At 40.1% G+C, this 23716-nt stretch overlaps 1 protein-coding gene across 3 annotated transcripts; it reads left to right on the top strand.

Annotated features, from left to right (window-relative positions):
• Positions 472 to 23484, top strand: CDPF1 (cysteine rich DPF motif domain containing 1). Of its 3 annotated transcripts, none has more exons than XM_021393333.1 (5): positions 472 to 742; positions 988 to 1144; positions 11808 to 11927; positions 14140 to 14251; positions 20194 to 23484. In XM_021393333.1, exons 2-5 carry the CDS (start codon positions 1035 to 1037, stop codon positions 20341 to 20343), a joined length of 492 nt encoding a protein of 163 aa, XP_021249008.1. In that variant the 5' UTR covers positions 472 to 742; positions 988 to 1034; the 3' UTR covers positions 20344 to 23484. The 3 variants fall into 3 exon arrangements, with proteins under 3 accessions (XP_021249008.1, XP_021249016.1, XP_021249022.1); XM_021393341.1 differs by having other exon boundaries at positions 959 to 1144; XM_021393347.1 differs by lacking the exons at positions 472 to 742; positions 988 to 1144 and adding an exon at positions 1153 to 1412.

The following is a 23716-nucleotide window of genomic DNA, read 5'->3' as shown; positions in this document are numbered from 1 at the left end:
GGACTCTTTCCAGGAGATCACTGTCTTTTTTTGTACCACAGAGCCCAGAACTGGGTACAGTACTCCAGGTGAGGCCTGACCAGGGCAGAGTAGAGGGGGAGGATCACCTCCCTTGACCTGCTGGCCATGCTCCTTTTAATGCACCAATACATCCTAGACAAAGGCTCCCCAGACCTCAGGGTGACAAGGGACCCCCTGGCTGGACCGGTGGGCATCCTCGTGTGCTGTGGCCTGCTCAGACCGCCAGCATCCTCAGCTGTTAACGTTGTTAGCAGTGTGAATGGTACTTCCAGCCACAGTTTCCCGGTTTCATTAACATCATTAATACCTAATCAGGTGCAATAGAATAAACTACAATGTATTATTTATACATTTATTTATATTATATTTGTATAATATATATTTATATATTTATTATTGTCACCAGTACTGGCTACAACTCTTTCGGTTAATAAGGCGCTGCCCCTTTAAGGAGGGCGGGGCTTGGTGTCTCGCGGGCGAGGCGGAAGCGGTGCGAAGGCGAGATCCTCGGCTCTGCTATGGCTGATAGTTCTTAATAATAATAAAGCGGCGTGGGTGGCAGCAGCGCGCCTGGGGTCTGAAAAACGTTGTTGCTTTTCTCCCTGTCGGCCGGGATCTCCAGGCTGTGAGGAGGACCTTGGGATCCCGTCCTGAGGAGCGGGCCTCGGGGCGCTGCGGCGGAGCGCGGACGGCAGCGGCAGGACGGAGCCCCCGTGCTCAGGTGGGAGAGAGGGGCGCTCGCAGCGGGGTGTGTGCTTCCGCAGTGCCCGGCCGCCAGCTGCCCGAGCGCGGGGAGCCCTGCGCTGGGAGAGGGGGCTGCGGGGGGGCCGGCCCCGGAGAGCGGCCTGCTGCGTCGCCTGGCTAGTGCGGTCAGCGGTCCCTCCTGTTCTGCAGGAGGATCTTAGTATAAACCCTCTTCGTGTTTGTTATAACGTAGCGGCCACAGATTGCTTTTCCTTGTTTGAGGTTGGAGCTATGGGATGCAGCCCTGAAAAGGATTCCAGGAGAAGTGAATGGCGGTTCGAAGGCCGCGTGCAGTGATGCTTGTGGAGCTGCACAAAAAAGGAGCCGTAAGGAGCCTAGAGGAAACCTTTGTGTCCTGTGAAATCTACGTGTTTCCAGTGTAAGATTGCACCTAAGCAAGGTGTTTTTTGGTATCACGGCTTTGCACTGAGAGAACCGCAGAGCTATGGAAACAATCAAGTACTGAACTTCTCTTTAAAAATGAGGGGGAAATAGGAAGTTTTGCAAGAGGTTTGAGAGACAATTCCACAACTTACTTCTGAATCTGCTCTGAGAACCCCCAGTAAATATCTCTATGTCTCAGTGATGTAAGAAGTGGCCTCTCTGCTTTAGGAGACAGGTTAATCATCTTCAAGGCACATGAGCAGGTAGGAGAGTCTCTAGATACACTGCAAAATAACATCAAAATAGTTGTGTCTTTGGTGTAATGGACTGAATTGTGTCTTGAGCTGTCTTCCATCTCTATGTATCTGTGAATCAAAGAATTAGATTTGTGTCCTGGTAATTATTATACCAATGCTCCCAGGTCTGTGCTTTGTTAATTTTTTTCCACCAGGATTTTTCCCCTGCTCTAGTTTTACCAGTGTACCAGCTTGGAGGGACCAGTAGATGTGTACCAGTGCAAAGACACATGTTGATTTGTTTCTCTTAATTGGTATAGTTCACAAGTTGTACTGTGTCAACGGTTTACGGGCGTTTGGCCCGGTTCCGTGACGAAGGGGACGGGGGATCCACGGGTCCACACCCCGTGAAAAAGGAAAAGGGAAAAAGGGTAAGGAGATGGCCCTGAGAGCAAAGAACAGCGGCAACAATCTGAGGAGAAACAAACTAATTTACTAAATAAAATATCGGAATGCAAAACAACACACTATAATACAATATAATTACAATTTAAGCTGATAAATCCAATACAGAGAGAGAGAATGTCCCAAAATCAAGGTAGGCCTTACTCTACTACCGACGATAAGACGGCTGGAGAGCGAGGTGCTGCCAAGATGAGAGACGGGCAGAAAAAGGACGAGGTCTCGTGATCTGCAAGTTTTTATACTGCGAGCTTTTATCTTTTCCCTCCGGCTGGAAAATGGTAACAGAGGAGCAAAGTACTGTGGGGAATGTAGTAGTCCTTCTCTTCTGAGGACCAGGTACATTCACTATATGATGTTATGATGTGGAGTACCAATAACCGAAAATCATAAAACCATGACATACTGATATGAACCTCTTTTGGCAAACTAATCATGTGTGAGGGTGTTACATTACGTTAACTATACCCTTACAATTCAAATACTATATTTTATATGGACAAAATGTAAGTCTTTTGTGCTCCAAGATTCTCTGTCATTTTTTTTCTCATGCCTTTATTTTCCAAATAACTGGAGAACTTTGCTTTATAATGGAAGCATTTCTTTTTATGTTGCTTCAAATAGAGTAAGGATGTACATCTCTACAAATATGGCAAACTTGTATAATCAGGAGCAATGAAGGAGTCCCTGACAATTCTAATCTGCAGATTATGCTGTTATTAACCCAACTTGACATAGGAGTTTCCTCCCTGGGCTTGTTGAGATGCTGAACTTTCTAGCTTGTACATTACCTTTGCACTGGCTTTTTTTGCTGAAACAGAGCTTTTACTGCCAAAAAAAATCACCAAACCAAAAAAGCCATTAAGAGTCCCAACCTGAGATTTGGATTAAAGAAAGGTTATCTCTGGATTGTGATGTCTTGGGATTTTTTTTTTATTATAATTATTTAAAACTTTATTTTAAATAATTTAATCTAGGCCAGAATGAAGAGAGGGAGGGCTATGGAGTGTTTTGTAATGCTACTATTCTCAGTGCCTGGTGAAGAGAATCTTTTTTACCTGTTTTTTTCCTTTTACTGACCAGCTAACACATGAACCACGCTGTCTCCAATGAAGTATCTTTCTAACTACATACCATAATAATTTTGCACTAAGTCTTCTTCTCCCACTTTCTTGTTTATTTTGTCATAATTTTCTTACCGCTAAGTAAAGTTATTGCTAATTAGCCATGCTTACCTGTATATATATATGCCTAAAAAGGAAATGTGCATTTAAATCTGTAACATGAACATCACAGCATGTTTAAGTGCCATCTATAGCTATATCTAGTACGTCTACAAACTCTAAAACCACAAACATAGGGCATATAGAATTTCTATGTATACCCCATCAACTCTGCTACTTGGTTAGCTCCATCTTGCAGCCCACATTCTCCTCCTCAGTCTCAGTGAGATCTTAGTAAGCCCCAGTTACTCTTGCTGAACGGACAGAGATCTGAAGGGTGAAAAACCTTTGTCACATGTGAAAAACCTCTCTCCTTGTTTTACCTGTGATGAGGGGATGAGTATATTTGTCCAAAAGAAGTTCTGGAAGGGAAGAGCATAAGCTCTACATGCTGTAGAGGACAGACTGCAGAATACAGGACATGGGCAAAACTCCCCACCCTGGCTATTTTTATTAAATATGTCTCCCACTGTCTAAGAACAAACACTATTTCTCTGTGTCCTATGGAAAATTATGGAAGCAGTTCTTGGAAGTGGGCCATGCTAACTATTTGGTGAGAGTGTCAGGTATTGAAAGAGCTGCTAAGTTCAGCTTTATTTTTTTTTATTTTTTTAGGCAAAGTAATTCCAATAATGATTGGGAAGCAAAGTCTTTCAGAGAGTAAACAGGCTAACCTGAACACATACTGAAAATCTACAATGTGGGTGCCTGGGTGATTTCATGTTATTTCATATTGCTGCATGTAAAGAAAACAGGAATTTACCATATGTGTGAGGAAGACTTGAAGCTGCTAGTCTATGTCTGACGGCCTGATTAACACTGTAAACTGTAATTGAAGTGGGGAAAAAAGCGTACAAAAGAAACACACCTACCCCTTCTCCCCTGGAATTTGAGAGCTCTTAGCAAGTGCTCTGGAAAAGGAAACTTTCTAAGTAGGAGTGGGCTTCTGTCCTTTATCAAACACACTAGGAATATCTTTTGCTTTGGTGGCTTGTGCTCACTGATCACAGCAGCTGGGACAGTGAAATCTGAGTGATCTGAATGCACCTTTCAGGGGCAGTGGATGTGCCTGCAAGAAGCTCTGTGGGGCTATATGCATTAGAGTGTTACGCATATAGTAGGTACAGGACTTTGTTCCATATTCTCGGGCTTTCTCAAAGCTGATGGTAAGTACCCTGTACCAACACGCCTCATCAGTTTTGTGTTTTGTTTTTCAAGGTGTTGCTTAACTCCATTAACTCCATTATGCAGTCCTCACCTTAAGCTCAGTCCTAACAAACTGAGAGCATCAGTCACATTTACTGGAAAGAATTTTCTTCTCCACATTGCTTAATGCTTAACATTTTGCTGATCTCTCAGAAAAACAAACACCGCCTCTCACAGCAAAGACACTGTAACATGCAATCCACATACTGGGGGATATTTCTATTGGTACCAACTTTTCTTTCTCAAGAGAGAGAAATCGCTGAATGTATTTATTTCTTTCAGGATTTTGTCAAGTTGCAGTGTCTTATTCTCTGATACGCTGTTCCCCTCCTGTATTTCCACAAAATCTTGGTGTTCCTATTTTTAGGCTGTTGGAAAGTGTCACACTAAGTTTAGATTGTACTTAACCATGCTGATACTTTGACTGGTACGTGTAGCCCTCCATAACTTTTCTTAAAGGACATCTTAAAGGGAAGCATCATCACTTACATATTAATAGAGCCTTACTATCTTCATCTTCACCACCATGGTTATAAATCTAACAAAGATGTAACAGGGAGCTGCAGTTCAGAGGGAAGACAAAGTTAGTTCAGGACAGGGTAAACTATGGCTGTACTGTGCTTTCTTGTGGCTATACCAGAAGAGAGAGCTACTGAAATTAAACCTCAAATCTGTTTAGCCTTTTTTGGATTCATAGCTGTAATCCAGAACTGATGTTCCATTCAGTGTGTTTACTTAATTGTTTGAGTCTCCTGCATTAGCTGCCCTCCACCAAGCCCCAGTAACTGCTGTGAGAAGAGCAACAAGTTTGCCTTCTTTCAATTTGTGTGTTATTTTGCCTATGGAATCATTAGGATGGATGATAATCACGATGTGATAATCACGATGTGATAATCTTTGCCTAGAAAAGCCTGTTGAAGAGCAGAAGAAGAAAGAGTAATGAGGGAGATGGAGGAAATAAAACAAAAACCAGAAATGATCATAGATTAATTTTGGGATAGGTGGAAAGGAAGATCAATGATACTGCTACTCACTCTGTCGGTGTTGCTCTGTCACGCAACAGAGATCCACCAGTCACTGCATTTCTGCAGACAGACATGGAAATGGCTTCTACCATGCACACTTGGGCCACTTGCTTTTGTTGTATGCAGTAATTCGCTCTTCCTGAGCGATACTTATAGCTGGCATTTTGCAACTGAGTCCCTCCTAATAGCTGGGTTGCTGAACCAGAAATCCCCAGCAGCTGCAAATAAACGCTGCAGCCAGAGCTGTGCTGCTCCGACGTTTCCACTGGGGGTCAGTAGTATGTGCCTGTTAATCGGCACCTTGTGGTAGCGTTCTTGTGTGAAGCTGTTAAATTCTCACCTAATTTGAAATTATTTACTAAATGCTGTCTAATTCAGAGCTGGCTGGCTGCCATATTCAAGTAAAGAGTGGCTGGGCTAGAGTGTTGTGTGTTTTTTTTTGTTTTGGTTTGGTTTTTTTTGAAGCGTATCATAGAATGGCTTGTGTTGGAAGGGACCTCAAGGATCATCAAGCTCCAACCCCTCTGCTGCAGGCAGGGCCGCCGACCTCCATATCTAATACTAGACCAGGCTGCCCAGGGCCCCATCCAACCTGGCCTTGAACACCTCCAGGGACAGGGCATCCACAGCCTCTCTGGGCAGCCTGTTCCAGCACCTCACCACGCTCTTGGTAAAGAGCTTCTCCCTGATATCCAGCCTAAATCTTCCCTTGTTTGACTTAAAACCATTTCCCCTTGTTCTGCCATTATCTTCCCTCGTAAAGAGTTGACACCCCTCCTGTTTGTAGGCTCCCTTCAGGTACTGGAAGGCTGCAGTGAGGCCACCCTGCAGCCTTCTCTTCTCCATGCTGAACAAGGCCAGCTCCTTCAGCCTGTCTTCATAGGGAAAGTGCTCCAGCCCTCTGATCATCAAGTGTTTGTTTCTCAGCATTGTTAAATCATATATTAATAAGTGTCTTTTTGAGATTCATCTTGTGTTTCTAAAACCTTTTTACGTTAGGAAAGTTTTTGATTTTTTTTAAATCTATATTCTACTCTTTCACCTAGCACACCTTATTCAAACATTTCCCTGCAGGTGCTTAGAAAACGCGCTCACTTTCACATCTGTGGCCACGTCCAGGGCTGGCCCCATGGGATAACCCCTGGCAGTGCTGTTTGTCCTGCTGCCACGGGGAGTCCCACTAGTTGTCATTAAAAAGCAGGACTTGGGGCCTGCTGTGTGACCTGTACCTTGAGGGAAGCCTGTCTCCTGCTTTGATCTCAGTTCCTTCAGAGCAGAGAAAGCTTAGCAATACCAGCACCCAGCCTGAAGAGAGAAGTTGCTGCAACAAGTTTAATTCTGTCAAGTGATCTTTGTGAGAGGTAATAAAGGTAAAAGTTCCAAATGGCCACACATGGCTAAACTGCATTTCTAGACTAATTCTTTGCCCTGAATCCAAGGTAAGTCAGCTGAAAGAAAGAGCAGGGAGGCAGCCAGCAAGCGACCTAAATGTGCCTTCAGGGCAGTAACATGAAGGAACTGGAGGGAGAGAGCTGTTCACCTGGGGATTAATGAGCAGGGGGAAGGTTCTGTTATTTCATCTACTAGCTGGGCAGTGAGGCAGTAGATGCTTATTCTGAAAGAGGTGAGTACATTCCTGATGTTGAAGTGTGTTTAAATTTATACCACACCAAATATTGCAGAATAACTTGGCGTTTACTAGGCTCTATTCAGTGGCTCCTAGGCTTCCAATAGAGAGCACTCCTTTCCATAGAGAATCAAGCTGTGAATATTAATAATATTCACAATAATAATATAACAATTCTAATAATAAATTAATAATTTTACTAATATAAATTATTATATAATTTTATTTATTAATTTGCATAATTAATTAATATTTAATAACAATAATATTAATAGGTCGTCATCATGATCACTGGATACAGCAGGAAAATCTTGGCAGGAGAAAGAAACAGGTTTAATTGGAGAGGATTAAAGGTGTGTGTCAGTGTTGGTTTTATCTGACACTTTAAAATCAAAGTCTACGTCTATTTGTAAGCAGTTTGTTTCTTGTGTAGTTCCTTTGCTTTATTGGTGATTTAGAAATACATGAGTCTTGTGTATTATCAAGAGGGGCTTTAACCTATACATTGTAAAGGCTTATACTATCAAGTTTCCAAGCAGAGAAAATCAGAATACTTATCTGTGTCACTGCTTTGCCACTGACCCTGACAGTTTAGTGGTGATTTATTATTTCTGGCATGCCTTCCAGATCTGTTAGCAGAATGCTCCGAACAGAACTGCCCTGAAGTTTTTGGGAGTCCCTAAAGAACTGCACTAAAAGCCATTTCCTCCATCTGTATCATGTATCAGTCACAGCATGGAGAAACACTGTTTGAGCAGTGCTATCTAACTTGCTCCTTTCTTTTACTGCAATTATTTCTTCAGCATGGCATTCAAGTCTATGTGCTTTACCTTTCGCAATGACACGTGGGCCAGCTTTACACATGGCCTGCAGCATTCTGGCCTTGACTTGGCAGGTTTCTGCTGAGCATGCTCGTTCAGTGTTTTGCTTCATAATCAAGCATGTGTGGGTTGCCGAGTTGTTCTTTTCAGAAGAGCTATGCATGTGCTTGAAGTAAGTATGTGTTAAAGTGCCTTGAGGCTTACAGCCAAAATGACAAACAGAATTCAGTTCTAAACAAGCTGTTCTTAAAGATTTCTTCAGTACATCCCATCCAGACATTTGGCATGTTACTGGGACATGGTGCTTAAAAAAAATCCTGGAGAAAAGAGAAATAGCCAGTGTTAGTACTGCTGATGATTTGAGTCGCTTGAGGTCACAGATTTGGCTGTCATGGTGATAAAAGGATTAATGTCCTTGGCTTTTACTTCCTCAAGAGATCCTTCATCCCGTAGTTGGTATGCTGGAGAGGAACTAGTCTTCACTCTTACTTTGTACATCTTCTTGGAGGAGAGGGAGATACTTTGTCATAGTTGTTATATTGGGCATCTTGCTAAGACTGTGTAGGACCAAAGCAATGAGCTTAGGGTCTGTCAGTGTCTATCTGTCCCAGAACTGCTTCTGTACATTTGTTATCTGAGATGAAAATAAGGTTCTTTAATTGCAGATGAGCTTTTTGGAACTACTAGAAACTGTGTGTAAAAGTAGGATGTGTGTGTTTGGTGGTTTAGACAGAAGGTGTGAAGTACATGCATAAATTAAAAGTTTATTACACCTGTCATTAAATTTCTTTTTTTTTTTTCAAAACAATAACAACCTTGCTTTGTTGTATAACAAACTTTACTTATGAATGGGCGTGTTTGTCCTGAAATCTGTATGTGTGTGAACTTTGCACTGTGAGTTAGTAACCTTAACTTTCCTAAGTGCTACTGTGTAGACAAGCTCTCGAAACAAATGCTATTTCCAATGAAGTAGAACTTCATACAGCTGATACTAGTGACTTATAAGCCTGGAGTAAAATGGAAAGCATTGTAAGTTCACCTGTGCCTTGCATGCAGGATCATATGCTTTTCAACTGGCATAGCCAAAAATCTGTTTGTACGTAGATATCATTCCTTCCCAGTGGTAGTCACTGAACAGATTCTGTTCTGCATGCCAGAGGTTTATAGGAGAGCTGCTGTCCCTGTATCCAACACACTTCATCTTGAAGCCTGGGCTGTTCTTTTGACTTGGATTAAGGACACATTCATTCTGAAGTCTCTGATCCCCACTGCCATAAATATCTTTCTTTTTTTGTTGTTTTTGTTTTTTTTTTGTTGGTGTTTTGCTTTACTTTGATGAAAGGATCACTGTGCTGATGTTGTCTGTTTTAATTCAAGTGACTTTCCATACTCTATGGGGTTAATTATTTCCCATTTAAAAAAAATTGATGACCAAAAATTGCATACAGTGTTCTAGACTGAATTTCATTCAGACAGCTGAATGTCTTGGGTGGGTTCTGTCAGCAGCTACTGACTGCTGACAGAAAAGGTAACTTTAGGTATGTTTGGGGGACTTACATGTTAAACCTAAGATGTGAGATTCTTATTTGAGTTTTTGTATAGTTTGAGGAATCCTAATTTTAATATACAGGGAGAAATATATACCACATACGTGCTTTCTATCTAACTGAAAAATCTGAAAGCACTTCAGTTGATTAAATTTCCTCCACATCCCTGTGGGCAAGGTAAAATACATAATATCCAAGGTTTACATCACTTTCCAAAAAATGTAGTTGCCTAAAGTATTTCAGAGTTGGATTTATTTATTAAATCAGTACCCAGTCCCATTTGTGTTACATTTGAAGAACTCGTACCACTGAAATGCCAGGAATGGTAGTGGAAATGGTGGTTGTTGAAGGAATGAAAAGGTAAGGGTGATTATTCCTATAGTTAAATTTCATGATTTAACAAGGTTAGGAATTTATGAAATTAATGTCTGTTAATGAGGCTTTGTAACATCTGAGGATCTTTTGGCTCCCTGTTCTTCTGGAATATTAGATGTCAAGTAGTCACAGCTCTGCTTCACCTTGCCCTCAGTTCACCTTAGCAGCATGTGTCTCTAAGGATTCAGTTTCATCACACAGGGTGAGCAGAAATAGCAGCTTACTGTCATTGAAAAGGGAAAATACATGTCCCTCATCTCAGCCCCTCCTTTCTGGCTCTGTGGTTTTGCTTCTTTCCATCTACTACTGTTAGGAGTTGTTGGATTCCTCTGCAAGCCAATTTAGCTCACAAAAAAAAAAAAAAAAAAAAAAAAACAGGAAAAAAAAAGTAGTTCTTTTACTTTTGACTCCATTAGTAGCTAGTAGTAAATAGCGTGATGCAATAAGAGCGAAGCCATGAACCCATGGATTTGATGCCAGGTACTGGATACCTGCTCTGTATGCATCAGGGTGTTTCTGACTGTATGTAGTCCTATCCTGTAGTCTGAATGCCCTTTAGTTAGACGTTCAGGTTGGAGTGTATTAGGTACGCTTCTGGAACACATCTTTCAGTGGAGTTTTATATGAAACTGTCTGGTTTGCGGGCTTTCAGATTGCTCCATGATGCAGACCAAGTGTGGTAAGTGGGGACAGTCATGCAGTTAGTTCCCAAAGAATACCCCTGTCTTGGACTGAAACATAGAGACCTGGCCTTAGTGAATTGAACCAGCTCTGCAGGGGAAGGGTGCAGATGGAAAGCTAAGAGAGGGGAGGTGACCTGCTGTCCTTTGGCAGAAGGGAGCTGGATGACAGCTGAGATACTGTCCGAATCTGAGTTCCTAGTCTCTACCTTCTGAACTACTTGATGCCAGCTCTGGTTCACTTAAAAAAGCTGACAGGTTTACAGCTGAAAACTGCATGCTGTGCAAAGTGGGAAGACTTTAATTAAAAGCTCAAGTTGTCTTGCCAGCTGCAGGGTGAAAGTGTCCATTCAAGAAAATGGTGCAGGTGAACAAGGATTCCTGAACTGTAAACAAGTGATTACATTACATTCATAAACTAGGGCAAGTTTTGGGCACACACGCATTGTTATCTGTGTTTGATCTGATCATGCCTACACGTAAAAATCAGTCCTGAAAGAATACTTGCTACACCGTGCTTTTTCAAACTACAGTGTGTGACTCTCAAATAAAGTATCAGTGTAGGATAAGCTCTCAAATGGAAATCCATGGCCAAAATTTTAGACAAATAGTATTGTAAGCACCAGAGCTGATGGATCACACCACCTTATGTAGTAGGTGACTGAAGCTTTTCAGAAAGATGGACAATAGCATTCCTGTATGCAGCTTCTCTCATTTATAAAAATACATGGGTATCCTGAGTAAAGATTAAACAGTCTCCCTTCCTTCTTCTGCAAGTTTTCTTAAAGTGTATAGAACATAAACATTTTTGAGGGTACTTGTTCCTGTGTCCTGTGTGGTTTGAAGGGGCCAATACTCTCTCTGCACAAGGCATGATTACATTAGCCTCATTTCTGTGGCGAGCCACATAAGAACAAGGAGTCAGTGTTAAGCTCCCAAAACTGTATGAGGAGGTGAATCAGAAGCAAGGGAAAAGACATAGTAAATCTCTGCAGCACCCACCTTTCTCATACCTGCCTCATCAGTGAGGTCCCAAGCCTTTTCAAAGGCTCCATTTGCAGTTGGTGGGAAGAGATGAGCTTTGCAGAACTAGACTGGGATTCTGCATAGCTGATGGAAGGTTGTGCCCTGAGGGGCACTAAGGGAGCATAGGACTCATATTTTCCAGTTTACAGGCATGTACTTTGCTACCTAAACTCTTTCATGGATCAGGTTTTGAATTAATAAGCAAATTTTTATTTCTAGACTCCTATCTAAGAAATTTGGAAATTTAACTGGGACATGGGAAAACAACTTGGTTTGGAAGAAAATGTTTACTAATTAGGATTTGCAGTAGTCAATTTTCCATTGGAATTTAGCTTGCAAAGCAGGATGTCTCACATCTTTAGTCTTCTTGCAGGCACGCTCCCATAACTGCATTTTGGACCTAAAATGTTTTTGCTTTTCTTGTGTATAGCTTAAAGATGGATTCTCCCAAAGACCCTGAGCCTACAGGAGAGTTCAAGTGTCAGCTATGTGGCTTAACAGTTCCATACACATACTATGGGCAGAAGCCACCAAACACACACTCTATTGTGTAAGTACAGTCTTTCATATTTTACGGACGTCATTTATGCTATGGGCATTAGAAACCTTGTGCTGCAGAATAATGTGCGCTGATTTAACCCAATAATATGCCATACTGACCCTGAATCTAAGTTTTGGTACTTAGTAACCCTCTTTTTCCACAGGAAAGAAAATTTTTAAAATGTCAGTATTGACAGCAAAGACAAAAATCAGCTTTCCTATCCTGCTTCAGTACTGTGGACAGACTTATGTTTTGCATATTTCCTAACTTAGTGGCCACCCTGCAATTTACCTATACCATAATTTTCTTACTAGAGTACTGTTGACTGTCAGCACAGCCTTTCTGGGAATAGCCTGTTTGTCATAGCTGTGTCAGCTCGGCGATGTGTAAACAAAGCATGGATCTCATATGTATGGTAAATACACTTTTTAAGAGCTGTTTGACATGTGGAGTTTTGAACAGCAGTGCTTTTTTGCATGTACTAGACAATTTTTTGGCATTAAAGTGTGTGGCAATTTGGTACATATTTACATTTTAGAAGACTGAAGCCTTTTCTATCTCTGCCAAGCAGGGATAGTTTGACCAGAAGCAGTGCAGTTAGTGCTTTGTCTGCAGACATCGTACTCACCACCAAACAAAGCACTTAGCTTTATAAGTGTGAGCCGTTCTTTTGAAGTCATCCTGGTCAACAAATCCATCAGGCAAACATGCTCAGGAACAAACTGGAAATCGGGTGTATACTCAGTGTTTCACCCTTCTAAGACTGCTTGGTTTCTTATAAAATGGAAACAACTGCTGATCACCACCTACTTGGGCTGAGATCAGACCCGTTTTCCTTAGATAGCTGTATTTTTATAATTCCAAATCCCACAGTGCTACTAATTCTTCCTTCATCCACTCAGAAGAGGAATGGACCTCCTTTGACCGCGTACCTTCATAAAGAGTCTGAATTAAAGCTGAATGTAAATCTTAACTTAGCTTATCCAAGCTTGGTTTTAACATCTAGACTTTAACTGAATTGTTGAGATTCAAACAGCAAAAGAATAATGGTGAAACATAACACTTCTGTATATGCATAAAAGAAATAGCTTTACGTACTGTCTTTATTGATTCATTTTCTTGTCTACTCACTAGTCCTAAAAATGCAGTGCTACAGGAACCATATGCCAAACATGAAGGCTTGTACAATGGCCTGGACTCTATGCTGATGATGACTACATTAAGCCTGAAAGTCTTGCCAAAGGAGCTTTGCAAAGATAATCCAGTGTTTATACACTAGAAGACTTGTTATGGAGTTGGTCTGCCATGTAGATGCCTGCTTCTTCCTAACAATGAAAGGGTGAAAGGCTTAAGCCATGCCACTTTTTGTATGAGTGGAGGGAAAAAGGATTGCACCTACAGAAGCTTGTGTGCATACATGTGTCTGTATGTAGGCAATTAAAAGATAGTATGAGTTAACAGTATCTTTTAAATAGTATTATACTCCATATTACTACAGAATTCAAGATTGATTTGTATGCAGAAATAAGCCTTGCAGAGTGCCCTGTGCAGACAGACACCTAGCTGACTTCTGCAGTGTTTTGCCTAGAGCTCCCAGGAAGAATAAGGGTTTATCTTTCCCAAGCAGGTTGCCAATTTATTAATAAATGCAGATTATTAATAAATGTTACCCTGAAGCAAACAGTGCAGTCTCTGACACAAAGGAAAAATATACTGGATCATTGTAATGCTTTGTGCTAGTAGCTCCTGCTTGCAAGCGGTGAGAACCATAGCTTTACAACACGGACATAACTAAGGGCAGTAAAGGCTCTTTTTATGTTATACTCAGTGTACGCAGCTTTGGAAGAGAAATCCTACTTAAAGTTGTGCAATTGAGGTAATAACTTGAGAAAGTACTAAAACTTTCTGTGTGAAGGTGTGCCTGTCATGAAATCAGAACATAAGGAATACTTGAAGGCAAAGCACTGAAAAAATGCCTAATAAGACAATGTTGGGATTATTACCAATTGCCCTAATCTTGAAAGCTAGATAGTGGAGTATTATAGACAGAAAGCAGTCACAATGCTGGTGTTCAAGAAGAAGGGAGCTGTGTAGCTGCTACATTGATACATAACACCAGGAGGGAGGACTGCCACCTTTTCAGACTCCTCAATTTCCCTGTTTGAGCTCTTCTTCATACTGTGAGATTTACCTTTAAAAGAGTGAAATTATTCTCTTATAGGATTTTGGAAGACAGCTATATCATGAAAGACCCTTTCACCCCTGACAAGGAAAAATTCCTCATCCTTGGGTCTCTGTGCAATTTGTGTAGAAGAACAGTGTGCGTTGGTACAGTAAGTAACAAACAAAACAAATTTTTTCAATGATTTCTTTTTGTTCCAGTCCTGCTAACCTATTAGAGAAGGACCACACAACAGAAACCCAAACATCTTATTTTTAAGGCAGGCTAACTGTATGTTCCTGTTGATTTCTCCATGATAAAGCTATTAAATGGAAACAGTCAGCAACTTTAAGTGTGCTGTTTACTGAAGAGCACACTCTTTTCTACTTTCTCAGCACATGATAATGCAGGGGAGTTCACATACTACTTCAAGACCTTTAGCTTTCTTCTTACAGTATATTGTATTATAACAATGGTAGATTTTTTCTATAAAGAGGACATGAACATCCATGGATTATTAGGTTTGCATCTGCAACACAGGCTCACCATTGTATTTGCAAAAGCTCATGTAGAAATTAAACAGAGAGAAGAGTTGTGCAATGCTGTGATAGCTCTCTGAAGAAGAATGAATTTGAATAGCAGCCAGCACCAACTTTAAGCTACAAAATCTGAGTGCAGTCCAGAAAGGGGGTATGAAATTATAGTTGTCTTAATAACTTCTCCTCAGTGTTGAGCTGGTCCCTTTGTTTGCTGTGAGTTCAAAGCAAAAATGAAGACAAGTTATTATGCAGTTATCACTGTCTGGAGGCTGTACTGTGCTTCTTTAAGACAGTACATTGAATTGAGAAAATTCAGGTTCTACTCCTTTCCCTCAGCATGGCAGTTTTCTGACTGAAAGAGACTTGGAACTTAAGCAGTGGTCAGGATGCATGGATGAGTCAACCCATGAGGAAATGTCACCTGATCATTTAAATGGACTACAGCATGTATTTGTTCAACCAGGCACCACTGCCCTAGGAGCAGCCAAATCTTGGCCTTTCTTCCTAAGCGGTCATTCCTTATCTCAGAGCAATGTGCTTAAATGTGGAGTGCAGCTAATAGCATGTATGTGAGCACACCTTAATCTTAAGTGTCAGCTTCAGCAGTTTTCAAATTCAACATTTTTAAGCCCTTCTTTTTTTTTTTTTTTTTTTTTTTCTCTTTCTGGGGGCTATCTTCAGTGACATGATTCTTGCCAAAAGAAGGTAGTAGTGTGAGTCTAAAAACAAACAAGCCAAATGAAAAGAAAATAATCAAAAACATTCACTTTGTAAGGGTGTAGAATTTTTTTCTCGTATTGTTTGGTGGCCAGATATATTTCTAGTAGGACAAAACAATGCTGCTGGTGTCCCCAGAGCAGGAAGTGAGATAATGTGGGCCACTGAGACAGTTCATTTGCCAATGCCAGAGAATTTCTGTATGGGAACTAGAGGAAATTCTCTTGAGTTAAAAATAAAGGTCAAATTATGCCCACAAAATTTAGAGGGTTGGAGATACACAGCTGAAAGAAAATTTAGTCTCTTGGACAAGTTTAGGCGTTATTCTGATTTGCAGGGAATTATTAGTAAGCGTGGATTTATTACACTGCTCTAAGAGGAGTACGAAATAGCACTTTTCTCCTGATTATGTTTGTTTCACATTCCTGAAGTCTCTTCTGTCATGTATATGAAAGAAAATCACAAAAAGATCAGATTAGAGTTTGCAATTGAGATTTGTTTTTCCTTCTGGAACTACCTGAGGATTCCTGTGGGAATCAGATGAAGCCCGAGTGTTGAACTCAAGTTTCCAGAGCCAAGTAGCTAAAGGCAGTTGTGTGCACGTACACAGTGTGGAGGTAAAGCTGACACGAGAGTAAGGTCTTCCTTGTGATAGTGAATGTCCATGTCTGGGCTGGTGGTTGCTTCGCTCACACACACACAGCCGAAGTAATAGCAAACGTATAGGCAAGTGCAGATCACATAATTAGGGGTAATGAGTTTGATTCTTGCCCTAACAAGTCAGGTTTACCCCTCCTATGTAATGGCACAGAATTAGTAACTCAGGCACACTTTGGGCAAACTTAAGCTCATTTTGCTATTTGCATTCACAAATTGTATTAACTTTATGAAGGATTCAAGGGATATTTTCAAGTGTGGCAATTAAATCTGTCAGAAATATTGAGGTTCAGCCTCTCAGTATCCTTCCGTGCAGTCTGCCTCTTCTGAATGCAGGTGTGTTTTTTTCTTTCAAAAGATTTATTAACAGTTTCAGTCAATCTAGAGCATGACAGTATAGAAGTCATTAGCAGTGAGCTAGTAAAAGCCTCTTTTAAAACTTTGCATTCCTCCCTATTTTAGCTGTTGTGTAAATATGTCAGGCATTTACTTTTTGTAATCGGAGCCTTCAGGATTCCCCTAATGGTATCACTCAAAGCAAAACCATAATCATAAATTATTGAAAATAAATCCCTTACCAAACTGGCCGGGCCAGATAGTGAATCATGCATTCAACTGTGGTGTCCAAATCTATTTAGCAATGCTGCTTAGGTAACACTGAAGGAGATCTGCAGAAATGATAATTAATGCTTTAAACACCCACACCAAAGTAGATAAACATGTGCTATTCCTCTTTCATGTAGGAAAGATTAGAGTGTAGAGAGGTAAAAACTTGTCCAAGGCAATAGAGAGAGCCAAAGTTATGATAATGTCTCTGTGGGTTGTTTCTGGTTCCTGCTTTTGCTTGACCCAAGTACATCAACTGAGCCTTATGCTGTTTCCATGATATTATAACATAGGAATTGAAAGTAAGAAAAATAATGTTTTCTTGGGCCTCATTTGCAAAGAGGCTGGACCAATATGATGGAAAGCTTTCAGTGACAGGTTGCTGATATTTCTCTGTTAATTCAAAATATAGTACTAGACTAACATGTAGTAAAAATAAGACTTTTCTGACCTTGGGTTTGGCAGAGGGTTTGGGTTTAATTTGCTAGCTTTTGTATCTAAGGATCAGATTTTAGGCTTTTCTTGAGACACCCTATTCTAGCTGAAGTGTCTTTGCAGCTGCTGTGCCAGGGAAAGTCAAGATTTATGTTCTGTGTGATGTTCAGAAACTCTCATCTTCAGATAGTCTCTAAAGTCTCACTAAGTTAATTTACATTCAACTTGCATTGTATCTCACCCTACTGAACCAGTCTTCAGTGCATTGTATTGATAAATACATTTGGTACAACTGGAAATAACTCTAACGATTATCTTAAAACGTACCAAAAAAACCTAAACAAACAAAAAACCACTGTAAAAAGTAGGATAATAAAAATATTTTTTAAAGTCTCTAGAAAGATTAAGTGCCTTTTTCCTGTTTCTCTTTCATTAAACGGGAGAGGAAATGATGTAATGTGACCGTGTTAGTCATTTAAAATAGGTATTTCCTTTTATTGCAACACTTACCAAACGTAGGTTATAAACACTTAAAAGAAGTGACTTTTAAAGTAGAAATGAAGAAAGGGGGCAATTTGCATCCCTTATTGCTCACTATAGCAGAAGCTGAGTAAACAATGACCTTGGACATGATTGTAGGTGTTAAAATGATAAATGTAACACTACAACTGCTTTCCGCTCAACTTTCAGTCATGCAAGGTCAGTCCTGAAGAAGGTTAGACAGAACCTTTCCTTTACATAGGGTTTCTTTATAAATGTGCTAAAAATAATACTGCTGTGTGTATTGCTTTCTGACATGATCCATGTGAGAAGAGAATTAAACTCTGTCAGTCAGCTTTGGCAGCTCAGTTTTGCCTGAATGGAATGAAAATGCCCCGTCCTGACTTGGTTGGTGGAAGTGGTAAAACATGCTAAAGAATTAAAGAAATGTCCAGTTAAAGATGGAGCCCTGTCAGGACAGTGATCAAAGAAGGGCTTGAATATGCAAAATAAATGTAATTCATAACAGGTAGGCTAAATTATCCCATGACTGAGAGAGGAGTCTGAGGACCAAAGGTGTGTGTACCCAGAATCCAGATGTGCATGGTTCATAGTTATGGTTTTGCATAAGCCCCATAGGTGGAAATCAGCAGAAGTTGGCAACTCATTTCAGCTAAAACAATGCAAGTTGAGCGCCTGTATATCTGTAAGGAGCTTGGTCTTAACATCTGAGTTCCCCATCTGCAGAGTGGCACAAAAGCCTCTCCTGCCTTTGCCACTGCTGAGCAGTATCCTAGGGTGCAGTGGCCATCCCTATGGAGCCATGAAGTTAACCTGAGGGCCTGGGGAGCTGTGTGTCATACTGTAATACAAGCAACAATAGTAGGGCCAACTTAAACTCTAATCTTCCCTTTTTAACTGGCAGCTTAATGTATCAAGGATGTCAAAGGACAAAAAACAATAGGCTTTGGAGACCATGCAGGGGGCTTTTCAGAGGGCAAGGCCTCACACAGCTCTGAATTTGCAGAAGCCTGACAACTGGTGCAGAAAAGGACAATAGATGAAGAGAAGTTGTCACACAGAGGCAAGGTGACTGTGATTTTTATATAATCAAGTGGTACCTACTGTTGAAGTGCAGACAGTGAGTGACAGGGGAAACTAAAGTGAACAGAAATGCAGATGTATCCAAAGCAAGTTCTTAGAGGAAGGCCAGCCACAAATGATCATGGCAAGAGGAAAACTTTGCTATTTAGGTAAAACCCATGAAATCTACTGCTCCCAGAAAGAAGTCCCAATCCATCTGAACTGATGTCTTTATTCATGCTTAAATCCCCAAGAAAAATCCATCAGTAACACCACTCTAGCTTACTTATTAAATCCTGTTTGGAATTTAGTGATCAGCACACTGGGAGAACCATGAACTTCAGACTCGCTGCAGGGCAGAAGAGTAACGCTTCAATAAGCTTCTCTTCCGGTTGTCTGAACTCTGCACTGCAAATAGATTGAAATATTCCAGCAGTTTTCCTTCTTGCTATTCAATAATTCTAGCATTTGGTTAGAGCTAACTGTGTGGAAAATAAATACAGGATCTGTAACACTGGTTAACTAAATCACATGTTAACTATGTCAGATCACAGCCATTCCATTTCAAGGGCAGGGAAAACATCTTTGTGCACAACAGATTTTAATACTTTGCCTTTAGTAATTTGGACAAGGGATATCTGCTCAACCTTTAGTACGACATACATTTTTAGTTTTTAATCAGCAAGTACATTTATTCAAGGTAAAGGTGGTTAATGGGTGAAATCTTCGTTAAAGGATGAAATCTCAGTTGACTTGTCTCAGCTGAATTACATTCAGTTAGCTATTCTGATTATTGGACACCTCTATGATATTCATATAAGATAAATTAAGTATTCTCCTAGGGCTATGCAAGCATGCAAATTAGAAAGACAATTAAGTTTTCTGGTAGTTGTGGAAAAATACACAACTGAAGTGTCAGAGCTTACTGCTCCTGGCCTACGTTCTTTGTGCTTGTGTTTGCCCTTTCACTGTTTCATGGGAGTTGGTGAGGAAGAGCTTTCTGAGACCTCAAGTCTCAAATGCCAGTTCAGGAAGCTGAAAGATCTTCTGAGCAGGGAGAAATTTTGGTAAGATAAGTGAAGATTTAGCATTAGAGGAAAACTTTGCTGTTCAGGTGAAACCCACAGAATCTGTTACTCCCAGAAAGATGTTTTGATCCGTCTGATGTCTTTATTCATGTTTAACTCTCCAGGAATAATCCATCAGAAGCAGCAGCTCAGCTTACCAATAACATCTTGTTTAGAACTTAGTGATCACACCAGGAGTACCATGAATGATTCTTGAAGGAAAGAGCCAATTGCAAGGAGATTAGTAACTGTTTTCTGTAGTGTTGAGTTGATGAAGTCAATTTTTTAAAATAAGCAACATAATTGTTTATTTGGTTAGCTTTTGTTACAGTCCAATTTTTATTTTTCACTCAGTTACCTCAAATCAGATGTTAGAATTGCTGAATAGAAGAAGCAAAATTGCTGGAGCATTTCAGCCTAGAAGAATAATTTAATTCAGAATAAAGATTCTAAATACAAATGTGGTTTAATGAGACTGGAACTTAAGCAGTTCCATTTTGTGTATCCAGCTAATACTATTTTCTTTACAGGAATGTAGTCTGTTCTACACCAAAAGGTTCTGCCTCCCCTGTGTGAATGAAAACCTGCAGGCTTTTCCTTTGGAAATACAAGAAGATATGGATAAAAGGAAGCCCCAGTCAAAATGCTCTACTAGGAAAAAAATGGATACAAGAACATAAATACTGAAAGACCAAGAAAGAGAAACAGTTCTTTGGATGAGCTTCCTCCTCTCTCCTTTTTAAGACTATCGTGTTGCTCGTTTTAAAGTTGTGACCTTCATTAGCTCACTGCTACAGAAAACAGTGACACGTTTCCCTGTAACTGGTTTGGCTTCAAGCATCATCACGCAGCAATTGCAATGCCAGCAGAATGGCCTTAAGGTGCTGAAAAAGCAGAAAGAAAGGCAGACAGGCCTGTTTGTCACCTTGTCAAATGCATGTAGTAAAAAACTAAGCAGTGTTAAAGCATAGGAACTATATGCAAATTTCCCATGTGCTCTTAATGTTTTACGTTGTTCTTGATGCTCCTACAGTGTTATGAAAAATCTGAGAGATTTATCTCACTTAGTTCACCAAACATCCAAGAAAGTCAGTAAATACCAATTGTTAACCTGCCATTGCTAGCTTGGTGAGATTACAGTGCGGAAGGAACTCAAAGCTTTATTTTCAAGTCCAAAATAGAACTGGTAGGACAAAATGTCATAGATAGCTACAGAAATACCTAAATTCAAGATTCTAATGTCAACATTATCACAGAATTACGACTTCTGGAATTATGTGCTTTTATAATACCGACATTTAATTTTTTTAAAATAATAATTTAAAAAAGGATACAAATCTGCAGTCACTTTGCGCTCAGTCTTCCTGTCCGTCTCTGCATAGTGATATAAGAGGTTACTATGTCTAGTTTAATCAGGTAATAGGGAAATTCAGCTACTAAACTCAATTATTTCCTGAAGCGGGCAACTGAACAATCAGGATTTGAGAAATATAGTTTTAGTCAAGAAAAGAAAAAAGCATAAAAGATTACTAGGAAAAAAAGGTATTTCTTTAGTCAAAATATAGGCTTTAGGAATATCTGTGTTGACTTTGTCTTAATTACAGGGAAGATTTATATGCTAATATATAATCAATTAATCACACACCTTGAGGATGTGTCCAGAATGCTCCATAAACACCATCATGTTATTTATTCAAGTTTTTTTGGTCACTAGTTCAGAACCAGTATCAGTGCCTTGGTTAACATCTCTCCTTTTCTCTACTCTTTCAGCTTTTTCATTTGTTTTATACTTATACAGTCCTTTTAGGAGAATCAAGCATGTATCTGTTAAAAGAAATCAACATAATTTTAGTGAGTTATTTTAAGCTATTTAAGACTTTCTAATGTCCTGGAATCTTTTGTTCTGTTTTTACTGAACCTCGCATATTGTTTTCCCCTGTTGGAGACTGGAATTTCTTGCAGTTACTAGAAGAGCAATAATGGATATATTACAACCTTTTTCAAGCTCTAGTTGCTCTTGGACATGAAATGCATATACCTCTTTAATTGCATAAAAAAAGATACTTGTTAGAACTCAACATTTCAGATTCCTTTCTGCAGTAATAAGAGGTTACTCTTTCAAAGAAAGTAATGTACAGCTTGCTTAAAATTAGTGGTATTAAATTTCAGTTTCATGTTACACACAGCTCCTCCCCTCCCCCTCTCCTTACTGAATATGAGATTGCGTGGTGTGTTTATGCAGGCAGATGTCTTTCTAAAATATTATCTGAGTTTTTATTTTCTTTATTTCACAATGTTTGCAACAGGTTTTATGTTAACTCTTAGCCTGAAAGTAGGTTTTAAAAGCCTTGTGAGTGCAGTTCGCTTCTAAATGAAAACGTGCCTTTGGACTGTAAGATATCAGAGGCCTGGGAGGTTCACCCACATGGTGCTGGGAAGGACCTCTGCTCTTGGAGCTGTTTTTCCTCCAATTCAACCTACTCTATGCCCTTCAAGAAAAGTGCAATTAAGTCTTTTGTTCCTAATTGTTATCTTTACCATCACGATATACATAGGTTACTCTGAAAGTAATGCCTACTACTTATTTCCATGGAAACTACAACAGGTACAAAGAGCACAATAACACTGTTTCATAGAGAAAATTCACAGCTATGAAACACTGTTTTTCAACATAGTCATCACCATTAGCTATGCATTTTTGTCGTTGATGAACAAGAGTCTGCATGCTGCACTAGTGAAAATCTGCAAGGCCATCCGGAACGTGACATGTCTTTCACATCACTGTCACCATGGCTGAAACGCACCATGTGCTGCCTCACTGTGTTCACATCCACTGCTTGGTCTCCATAAACATTTAGCAAGCATCAGTGAATGTCAGTGGGTGCCATCTTTTCTGGATGGAGGAACTCAATGACACACCTTTGCTTCATACACACTTCCATGTCAGATGCCATTGTGTCAGACTGCCCTTCTGCTGCCATCTGTCACATGGCAACAAAATGTAATGGAATATTGGTGGGAAGGTTCAACCCCTCCTGCCATACCACCAACATCCACCTTGACATCGTGGGCCCAAATAATAAAAGAGGACCAGCTCTTGAGGAAATAATTCAAAACCATCATAAGTGACTCCACCTTTAAGTACTCCTTAAGGTCAGCTGGAGGGGGAGGAGACTCAGTATTAAAAAGCGAAAAACCTGAAACTACAGTTTTGATTTGGCCCAGTACACCTCATTTATTTAACTAGAGTACTACAGGAAAAGCTAAGTTAAGGATTCCTCTGTTTCACAGTTCCCTGGTTACACACATTTTGGGTCAAGAAAAGCTTACTTCCAGCAGATACCACAAAATGGTGCACTAGCCCAGGTTTGTCAGCTGTGTTCTGTCATTTGTGGTCCTTGTGCTAGGAAAGGAAAGCTGGCCTATGTGTGATTAGGGATCTCCTGTGATGACAAAGAGTTATTATCTGTGTCTGACTGTTACTACTTGCACACTCTGCATTCTAATATTTCCTACTGAACGTGGGCATTATGCTCTCTATCACAATGTTTTGGTGTATATGGGGTTTTACAGACCTAATGCTGTCATCATACCTAAGCTTACCATGGCTTAGCAGCTGTGAGTCCTTCCTTTCAGGATACACAGAGCCTTTACAGTTGGGTTTTACCAGGTTCTCTGGGTACTTTCTGCTGCTGAAAATGAGGCCTTTGATCCTCCAGCACACAGATGATTAAAAGAAAAAAAAGTTTCTTTGCTCTCTGCTGTGATTTTCCTTCAGACTGTTTAACCAGTTCAATAAATCCCCAGGTTTGCAAAGGAAATGATGTCTATGTATGTTACACACACATCCCTAACATTTAATCTACAAGCATACACGCATTCGAGATACTTCAAATATTATTCTGTCTTAAAAAAACCTTGTAATACTGATGTATAGTAAGCATATGTAGTACTTCTTTTTAAAAACACATATTTCTTGCCAACCCCCCCCCCAAAATGCAGCCATTCCTACCAAACTCACTTTATCCACTCTTGGTCACTACTAGAAGTAGC

This window comes from Numida meleagris, chromosome 1 (genome assembly GCF_002078875.1).
Source record: "Numida meleagris isolate 19003 breed g44 Domestic line chromosome 1, NumMel1.0, whole genome shotgun sequence".
Taxonomy (NCBI): domain Eukaryota; kingdom Metazoa; phylum Chordata; class Aves; order Galliformes; family Numididae; genus Numida; species Numida meleagris.
The sequence above is the reverse complement of the archived record's forward strand: the minus strand, read 5'-3'. Positions and strand labels throughout refer to the sequence as shown.

Excerpts from the sequence above, each read along its gene's own strand:
- CDPF1 (XM_021393333.1), top strand. The coding sequence starts at position 1,035 with ATGGCGGTTCGAAGGCCGCGTGCAGTGATGCTTGTGGAGCTGCACAAA. Across the intron at positions 1,145-11,807 it reads GAAATCTACGTGTTTCCAGT|CTTAAAGATGGATTCTCCCA; the intron begins GTAAGATTGCAC and ends TCTTGTGTATAG. Across the intron at positions 11,928-14,139 it reads CCAAACACACACTCTATTGT|GATTTTGGAAGACAGCTATA; the intron begins GTAAGTACAGTC and ends ATTCTCTTATAG.